Source organism: Marmota marmota, unplaced genomic scaffold (assembly GCF_001458135.2).
Source record: "Marmota marmota marmota unplaced genomic scaffold, marMar, whole genome shotgun sequence".
Lineage (NCBI taxonomy): Eukaryota > Metazoa > Chordata > Mammalia > Rodentia > Sciuridae > Marmota > Marmota marmota.
This window is the reverse complement of record NW_025999968.1, coordinates 53,062,841-53,073,243: the sequence shown is the minus strand read 5'-3', so window position 1 is coordinate 53,073,243 and position 10,403 is coordinate 53,062,841. Positions and strand designations below refer to the sequence as shown.

Here is a 10,403-nt window from a genome sequence, read left to right as displayed (position 1 = left end):
GCTTCAAAGCTCCTTTGGCCCCCTAAGGAGCTTTGAAGCAGCCTTCTCACCTTCCCTCCCACATTCTAGCCTCCCCCGCCTCCCAGGAGCGGCGTGAAGTTTCCTGGTCGGTTCCCTTCCAACCCAGTGACAAATCTTGAAGCAGGAAGCTGATAACCCCCAACAAAAATACGCTCAAAAATTTTCCCTTGATAAACATAAATTAAAAGGGAATTCATCTCAACCAGACTGTTCATGGACTTACAGTGCTAAAAGCCTATCCCTGTCTTGAAGAGAGAATTTGTAGTGTATTCTTTCGCTTTTTGGTAAAATTTAGTGACGACTTAGGTTTTGGATTGAACATTCAATCCGAGCTCTCTCTCTCTCTCTCTTTTTTTTTTGCCCCCCTCCCCCCGCAATAAAAAAACCTGGCAGGGAGGGACTTCTGGATGCCGTGCAGTCCTTGCAGCAGAAGGAACCCTCAGCATCATTTGCTTTGCTTTGCTTGGTTTTCATAGGACTGTCTCTGAAGAAAGGAGAATGGCGTTCAGCAAAGGATTTCGAATTTATCACAAATTGGATCCCCCACCTTTCAGTCTCATAGTGGAAACTAGGCATAAGGAAGAATGTCTCATGTTCGAGTCTGGGGCTGTGGCCGTGCTCTGTAAGTCCTCTGTTACAGACAAACTGGGCATGGTCTCTGTTTTGATTTGAAATTCTCAGATTCAACAATTAAAAAAAAAAAAAAGACTTAACAGCATTTCTCACTATACTACATCTAACAGTTTATGCTTTTATTTCCTTTTAATATTTAATATTTCCTTTTATTTTCCTGTAAAGTTTTTGTTAGTAGGTTTTTCTTGGGCGGATGGTGGGAGGTTATAGGTTTTGATTACAGGATTTTGGGGTTATTTTGCTGCTTCTAAAAGTATATTTTTTTCCACAGAAATGTCATTTGCAATTTATGTCATGTTAACCCTTAAAATGGTTTGCTTGACATTTTTTACTGTAATGAACATGCTTTCTTGTAGGTCAGTTATAACAGTAGATATTATTTGATATTGTTGGGTATTATGTTGAACATACATACATGTATATGTATGTGTGTATAAAAATTTTTTTATTTATATATATATTTGTGTCTGTGTGTGTGTTGCTGGAATTCCAACCCAGGGTCTCATGAACGCTAGGGAAGCACTATATCCCTGAACTACATTCCCAGCATTTATCTATTTGTTAATTCTGTTTATCTTCATTAGATTTAGGCTATATGAGAAACTGTCTCAGGGCAAAAAAACTTTGAATATTGCTTTTCTCTGTAAAGCTAGCATAAATGAATGTATAATCTCTGGGGTATGTTATTCTTCCTGTTATAAACTTCGCAGTAATAATTAAAATATATTTTTTAAATTTAATTTTTGACTAATACATAAAAACATAAAAATTGTATGTATTTATGGGGTATCATGTAATGTTTTGATACATGTATACATGGATGTTTAAATCAGTTTAAGCATATCTGTCTCTTAAAACATCACTTTTTTATGGTGAAAACATGCAAAATTCTTTCTTCTAGCTTTCTGGAATGTGCAAAACATTATTATCGATAGGCACCCTACTGTGCAATAGTAAAATATTAATTTTTTGTGGGAGGGGTACTAGGGATTAAACCCAAGGATGCTTTACCACTGAGCTCTATTCCTAGCTATTTTATTTTATTTTTTTAATTTTGAATCAGGATCTCACAAAATTGCCACGGCTGGCCTTGAACTTGGGATCCTCCTGCCTTAGCTTCCTGAGTAGCTGGGATTACAAGCATGTGTCACCATGCTTGGCTTAAAATATCAGTAATTAAGAGCTAAAAAACCTTATTTTTAATAAATAATTTTACTTATGAAATTAATCTTGCCTTCAGCTTGGAGTTACACCAAAGTGTGTGTTGTGTAGGGAACTGTGCTTGGGAGATCTTGACATGTTCTCATTATCTTCAACAGCCCCAGGCCCCTGAACTTCCTGTATATTAATCTGCCAGAAAAATCTTCTAAAATCATTTTGGTATTCAACCAAAGTATAATTCTGTTTTTCACTAAGATTAAGTTTGGACTCCTCTGTAATTTGGACCCTCTCTTGCTGTCCTGTGTAGGACTCCTTTATGGACATGAGCTTTTTTTGTTTCTTCAGTGCTGTTTTCCCCAAAGTATTGTGAATTCTCCAGCCTTCACCGTGTTGTTCCTTTGTTACACCTTCTTCCTCCAAGACCACTAGCTTTCTCTGTCATTTTGGACTGGCCCTGCCAGTTGTACTCAAGTCTTCCTTTCTGAGAATCTACCCCACCTATTCATTACAGCTCACTTTTGTTGCTACATCCTCTTTATTTCTGTAGAACTTAATCTGTATTAGAAGATGAACACTTTTTATGTTGAATTTTGTTATTCTCTAAATGCTTATAGGTGTTTTTCTTCTACATAAATGATGCCAGTACCAAGGTGCATGCCTGTAATCCCAGCAGCTGGAGGGCTGAGCAGGAGGATGGAGAGAGTTTTCAAAGCCAGCCTCAGCAATTTAGTGAGGCACTAAGCAACTCAGTGAGACCCTGTCTCTAAATTAAATACAAAAAAGGGCAGGGGATGTGACTCAGTGATTAAGTGCCTCTGAGTTCAATCCCTGGAACCAAAAAAAAGATAAATGGTAAAAGTGTTCCTAGTAATACTTGGTTTTTATGTACCAAAAGTTTATAATTTCAACAGTGTCTTGTTGCCTTAGGTTTAAAGAGTAAAGTTTTAAAATTCTGACATTTTAGTTAACACACAGTGTTAATTGGCAATCACTTAATTTTCTTGGCTTATGCAAGAACTGCCATGAGATTCCAAACACGAAACCTTATTTTTCAAATTATTAGCACATATGAATAATTAGTTTGCAAGCAAAAATATGATGAGAATAGTTCTGGATCCCTAGGGACAAAATTCCACTCACCCAGCCTTAGGACTCTCTTTAAGAGTCCTATTGATAGTATTCCAAGCTTAAATTAGTCATGATGCTATGACTTGATCAGTGAGCCAGTGGTTTTCAACCCTGGCTGCACATTAAAATCACCGAGGGAATATTTACAAATACTGGTGCCTGGGCTCCAGCCTCAATTAATGCTGATACTATCATTGTTGGATGACAGTTTCTGAGCAGAATTTATATAGGCCTTGCTCTTATAGATTAGGGGATTCTTATTTTTGGCTTATAGGGTTATCTAAAATAACCATGTTTCCAGGATCTTGGTGCCATTACCGTCTATGATGAGGTTAATAAATAGCTTTCTTGAAACCTTCAGGCTGAACCAACTGCTGATATTATCATAACACTCTTAGTATATTGTTTCATATCACATGGAATTTTGTTCAGGTTTCAAATTCTGGATGCTGGGCTCCTTTGAAAAGGCCTATGTCTTAGTAATGGTTATGTCTCAATGCTTAGTACAATGTTTACTCATATTTGAAGAATAAATAGTTATTAAATGAATGATATTAGGGAGAAGACTAACTTAAACTATATTACAAAGTTGAAAAACACAGTTATTATATGTTGGAAAATATATTTTTTTCTTTCAGTTTTTTTTCTTTTGTACTATTTGGTGATTGAACCTCAAGACTCACACATTTTAGTTGAGGACTCTACCACTGAGCTATTTCCCTGGCCCAATTTAATTATATTTTAATTGACACATAATAATTATAACAATTTATGGGATACAATGTGGTGTTTTTATACGTGTATACCTTATGTTATGATCCAGTCAGGGTAATTAACATATCCAGAGCCTTAAACCTTTATTATTTCTTTGTGGGGAGACATTAAAAATTCCCTCTTTAGCCATTTTGAAATATACATTATCATCACTATAGTTATTTACTGTGCAATAGAGTACCACGATTTATTCCTCCTATCTGACCTTAATTTTGAACCCCTTAACCAATCTCTTCCAAACCCCACATCATCCCCACCACTTTATCCAGCCTGTGGCAACTGTTATTCTACTCTCTACTTCTATGAGATTGACCTTTTTTGTTGTTGTTTTTGTTTTTGTTTGTTTGTTTTGTTTTTTGTAGTGCTAGGGATTGAACCCAAGAGGTCTCACACATGCTAGGCAAGTGCTCTACCACCTGAGCTATATCCATAGCCTGACAGTGACTTTTGTAGATTCCACTTGAGATCATGCAGTATGTGTCTTTCTGGGCCTTGTATATTTCACTTAACATAATACCCTCCTGGTCCATACATGTTGCAAATAACAAGATTTCATCTTTTGTGACTAAATAGTATTCCTTTTTGTATATATGCCACAAAATACAGGATCTTTTCTTAAAAATTTTATTTGTGGTGGTGCATGCCTATAGTTGGTTACTTGAGAGACTGAGGTGAGAGGATCACTTGAGCCCAGGATTTTGAGATTAGTCTGGCAAACAGATCCTATCTCAGAAAAGAAAAAAAAAATGAAAAAAAGAATTTCTATTAATTGAACTACTGTAAAAGATATATCTTACTTATTCAGATTTGTTACTCAAAAATACTATTGGAACAATTATTAACCATATTATTAAGTTTTTTTTAAATTGCCAATTAGGAATCTATGGTGAATGTTGTTTATACTATAATTACTGTTAACAATTTGTTTAAAATTACTTTTCTTTAAATGGTAAATAATATTTTTTTATTTATTCTGTTGCATTTATTTAAAAAACTTTTGAAATATTCTTAAACTTACATAACAATTACTGTTTTTTAAAATAACTTTATTTTACTTATTTATTTTTATGTGGTGCTGAGGATCAAACCCAGTGCCTCACACATGCTAGGTAGGTGCTTTACCACTGAGTTAAAACCCCAGCCCATAATTAATGTTTTTTAGTGGTATATCCATTTTTGAAAATTATTAATTCGGAAAGTGTTCAGTTAAACTGAAATCTGAAGTCTGTGGAGCAGTGGTTCAGTTTAGCAGGTGGACTCAATGACAGGTGTACTTCATTGGACCAACATAGATAGCAAGTGTAACAGTACATATTTTTTTTCCTAGAAACAGATTTATGAAGGGGTAAAAGAAGACTTGTTTCAGATTTGTATGGGTCAGTGTACCTAGACTTCTACAGTTTCACACACAAAAAAAAAGACTTTCACAAGAAAAGGCAAGCTGTCAATCATACATGAATTAAATGTATAAACAGTGTCATTGTTTTGCAGTCCATCTCATGCTCAGTAAATACATAATCCCCTTAATAATTGTATCCTAAATAGAAGATGAAGAAAAGAGAAAGTCAACAGATGAAAATTGAAAGGATGATTCTAGAAACAGGAGTTATGCCAGGCACAGTGGTGCATATCTGTAATCCCAGCTATTTGGGAAGGTGAGACAGGAGAGTTGTAAGTTCAAGGTCAGCCTGGGCAATTTAGCTAGGCCCTGTCTCAAAATAAAAAATAAAAAGTTTGGGGAGGTAGCTCAGTGGTAGAATGCCCCTGGGTTCAGTCCCCACTACCTCCACCCACACATAAAAATAAGTAAAAACAGGAATTATAGTTTACTTTAAAAGATGGGGCTGGGAACTGTGGTTGTGGCTCACTGGTAGTGCTTGCCTAGCATGTGCAAGTCCTATATTTAATTCCTAGCATTACAAGAAACACAACAAAATAAAAGATAGGAATATAAGGTGGTAATGTAAATTGAAAACTCTTAAAGCTTTTGTTCTTTTCCATATCACATGCTAGTATGGTGGTAAAGATGAATTGCATTTTATCTTTATTGTGTTAAGATTATTTTCATTTTTTCTAGCTCGAATAATTCAAGCCACCACACTTAATAGACAGCAAGACCACATCACTTAACTCTTGACTTGGCTTTACTCCAGGTTGTCCATCTGAGTTTCTTTGTCAACCTAATTTTTTTCAAATTATGGAAATATGAATCATAAAACTAATAGAACTTTATTCTGGAGATCCTCAGAATGTGAAATGTCCTGATTTTTTTATAGAATTGTACAGTGTAAAGGAATCATAATGAAAAATAGTTGCTATCTACAGTAAGTAAATATTGTCACAATATTAAACCAGTGTATTGTTTCATGGTGCCTTTAGAGTCTCATTAAGTTTTCACAACACCTTTAGGCCACAAGCGATATTTAATAGTTCTTTTTATTAAATAGTTAGGGCCAAACAATAAATATTTAAGTCCCAGTTTTAGTAGCTGTTCAAATAAATAATGCAAATAAATTTAGAATAATTATTTCCTTAATAAAAAAACCACAATTATTTACTAATGGATTGTGGGTGCCTGTTGAGTATTACGTAGCTTTTCAAACCTTGCAATCAGGGGGAACATGCCACCCTCATTTCCTTTTCCACATTGATTTTTGAGTGGTATTTGCTCTTTATCACTACAATCACCAAATAACTTCACAAAGATAGGTCATCAAAAAAATGTGCTGCAGTGTAATATTAAACTCTGAAACATCTCAAGCTGATAGTTGGTGTCTAAGACATGTTGAGATGCTTTCCTTCGTTTTAAAATATCTTGCAGTTCCCCTGAGAGTCTGCTGCAGTGCCTGGGGACATCTTGGCATACAGTTTAAAAGATCTGGCATTTGACCTGTTTCACTCAATTCTGTGGATTATGCTTTAACCCATGTTTTAAGAGGTGGAAACTGAGTCCTGGAAAGATTAAGTAATTACCTCAATGACATGGTCCTTCCATTTGATTTTTCCATTTTTCCACTGTAATTATTGTTTGTGGTGTTATGAGGATGGTGGCTGTTTTTGTAGGTGGGCAAGAGGAGCAAAAAGGAAAGAAAGTCAATAGAGGAGTTTAAAATTTAAAAGTTTAAAATAGTAGCATTTTTTAGTGAGGGAATTGTTAAACATGTGTTTTTGCCTATAAACTTTAATATGTTAATATATTAGAGGGGAAATATGGTTTGATCTAAAGTAAGGTCATAAAAACATGAAATTTCTTTGCTGGGCCAAGTTAAATATCAGGTTCTAGAATTTTGGATGTCAAATGAAGTAGGTGGCAATGACAAGCAATGTGCATGGATTTTGTTTTGTTTTAATTGCTAAATGCTGTCAGCATAATTGTCCTTTAGATAAGCTTCAGTATTCTGTCTCTTTTTAAGAAAAATTTGCAAGCTAGGGAAGAAGTGACTTTTTATAGTTGACTTTTTAGCACAAAAATGATGGAATTTAGACTTGTTATGGATCAGTACATTAGGGTAACAGAATTTCAATTTATTTTTAGGAATAATATTTTTAAATACTTTTTAGTTGTTGGTGGACCTTTATTTTATTTGTTTGTATGTGGTGCTGAGAATTGAACCCAGTGCCTCACGAATGCCAGGCAAGTGCCTTATCACTGAGCCACAATCCCAGCCCTTTAGGAATAATTTTTGAAATGTACATATTTAATAAAAAGTAAAAAGCAAGGCAGGCACGATTGTGCACTCCTATAATCCCAGCATTTTGGGAGGTTGAAGCAGGAAGATTACAAGTTCAAAGCCAACCTCAGCAACGTAGCAAGACCTTTAAGCAACCCAGCAAGCTGTGTCTCAAAATAAAAAATAAAAAGGGCAGAGGATGTGAGTTAAGCAGTGGTTAAGCATCCTTGAGTTCATTCCTGAGTACAAAAAAAAAAAAAAAAAAATTCAAACCAGCTCTCTAACCTGGGCCAGTGGCAGGATTAGCCCACTAATGTTGGGTAAAACCAGTAGTTTCTAAGTACTTATAGTTCTTTATCATTTAACTTGCTACAAGGGAAAATAAAAGAAAGGTAGAATTTGTCTGTAACTGAACCTCATCAGGTGACTTTTTCTTACATGATTTCAGTATATCAGATGTTATAACTTGTTAACTAGCCCAGAACTATAATAGGAGTTTGGCTTCTGACCACGATGAGGTAACAGACATTGCATTATCTTCCCACCTTAAATTACAACAGCAAAATGAGAAGAGTATAGGACATGTTTTTCAGACATTGATCAATAGCAGCAGAAGATGCTGACCCTTGGCAGAAGGAAAACAAATGCTGTGGGGACTTGCACTTACTTAGTGCCTGAGAACTTCCAGGCCACAGCAGCAAGGGAGGTACTCAGAGAAATCTGGCAGGCTTTCTGAGTTGAGGGGACAGGGTAGGAAATGTGGGTGGCTCTTAGTGTCAGAAAGGAGATAGCTACACAGAGTTCCAGGGATCTGTGGAGGGCTCTCTTTGAGACTTTAGCTGAGTACTGACCAGTGCCAGTGTATGAAGACACTACCCAAGACAGAGAAAGAATCACCAAAAAGGAGCAGGCAGAAAAGTTTCTGAAGCTTACAGGACTGAGAATTCATTTTGAACAGCCAGAGTAGAGAAATCTTATAATACACAGGGAATTGGGCAGAATACTCAAAAGGATTTATTGCTTCAGTAATGGGGCAAAGTAGCCCTAGAATAACTTCTATTTTCATCCTGCCTGCAAAGCTTAAAAACAAGCCCCAAGAGGATCACACTGTTTCCCAATAAATTTCCAAATAACTATCTTAGAACAAAGTTTCATATATTATATATAACATATAAATATATAACATGTATATCATATATATAAATCATTCAACTTGGTCAAATTTAGAATATAGGAATTCAAGTATATATGTTATATATACAATATATATGAGATTATATATTATATATTTATATATATCAACCCCATAAAATTTACAGTTAGAAATTAGCAAAGAAACAAAATATACCTCATAATGAGAAGAAGAGTCAGTCTGTAGAAACAGATGCTAAAATTAATAGAGAACATAAAAACAGCTATCATAAATATACTCCATATGTTCAAGAAGTAGAGGAAAGAATGAGCATAAGGAAAGATGTGAAAAATGTGACTCAGCTGGGCTTGGTGGGGCATGTCTGTAATCCCAGCTACTCAGGAGGCTGGGGCAGGAGGATTGCAAATTTGAGGCCATCCTGGGCAACTTAGTGAGAACATGTCTCAAAATAAAAAGGATTGGAGATGTAGCTCAGTGGCAGAGTGCCCTGGATTCAATCCCCAGTCTCCCACCACCACCACATACAAATAAAAATGTGATTCAAATCAGTTTTCTAGACATAAAAATAACAATATCTAAGGAAAAATATACTGAAAGGGATTAGTAGGTTTGACACTGCAGAGAAAATTACTTGAAGACATAGTAATAGAAACTATCCAAAATGAAATAGAGAAAAGATGAAAATAAATGCATCATTGAACTGTGACACAACCTCAAGTGTTCCACTATGGACATGTAATTGGAATGCCAGAAGGATGAGCTGAAAAGGAAAATGTCTGAAGAAATAATAGCTGGCAGTTTTCTAAATTTGGTGATAACTATTTACCACAATTTGTAATTTTGCATTTCTTGGTTATATAATGCCTGTCTTCCTAATATGATTTCTAAAAAAAGATATCGGGGTCCTCTGTTTTTATTCCTAGAATCTTGCCAGGATCCTGGTGTGTTGTATGCATAGTAAATGATTATTGCATTAATGAATGAAACGTTATTTTTTTCTGAAATGTTGCCAAGATTGTATTATGCAATTTATGTAGATCATTGATTTGGATGGCTTAATGTCTTTCATCTAGAATTTTAATTAATTATAAAAGGAAAATCTTTTAAAATAAATTTTCTTTTTATGTATGATGAAATGGAAAGAGGCCTTACTGCCAGCTAGCTATATGATCTTGGATGAATCACCTAATCTCTGGCTTTTTCTTCTTAGAATGGGAAACTTGGGCTGTATGATATCTAGCATCCTCTGCACTGGAGGTTCTCTACCAAAGTGCTAACTTCATGCAAATAAGCTGACCACAAATTACTGTGCATGCAACCACAGGCAAATTGTGATTCTAGGAAGAACATCTAATTTACAATCTTGTCTTCATTTTCTTATTTGCTCTGGAATGCTTGAGCCATAGCAAAATGTTGACACTGGATAGGACCTTTACTGGATGGCTTTATTATTTAGTTTGAATTATTTAATTCATCATCAATTAAATTTTACATTGAAATTTAGTCCTAAAAGTGCCTTTAGAAATAGGCAAATGATTATGCTTACATTTGAATTCTTTACTCTGATTTTAACACTTCATTGTTTGCCTTAAATTCTAATTTGAGGGGGGAGGGTATAATCTAATAATGGTGAGCTATGACATAGTACTATACAAGTAAGCTACTACAGGACAAAAAAGAGTGGGTCCAATAATGTGATACAGAATTATTGATATGTTAATGAGTAATATAATAAAGAAATATTGATATGTTAAATTTTGATAGAGAATAATTGATATATTTATACTCAGAGTTTTCTGTAGTCTGTAAGTAAACCATCTCTGCAGTTCTATTTTATTTTCTGGTAGCTTAGGCCTATCTCA

At 34.9% G+C, this 10,403-nt stretch overlaps 1 protein-coding gene across 28 annotated transcripts in view; it reads left to right on the top strand.

Moving 5' to 3' along the window:
* Positions 1-473: 473 nt before the first annotated feature.
* Positions 474-10,403, top strand: part of Synj1 (synaptojanin 1) — an 83,395-nt gene continuing 73,465 nt past the window's right edge. For all 28 annotated transcript variants that reach the window (XM_048803582.1, XM_048803583.1, XM_048803579.1 and 25 more), the window contains exon 1: positions 474-643. In XM_048803582.1, coding sequence (XP_048659539.1) covers positions 520-643 — 124 coding nt within the window. In that variant the 5' untranslated portion in view covers positions 474-519. The remainder of the gene's footprint in view (positions 644-10,403) is intronic.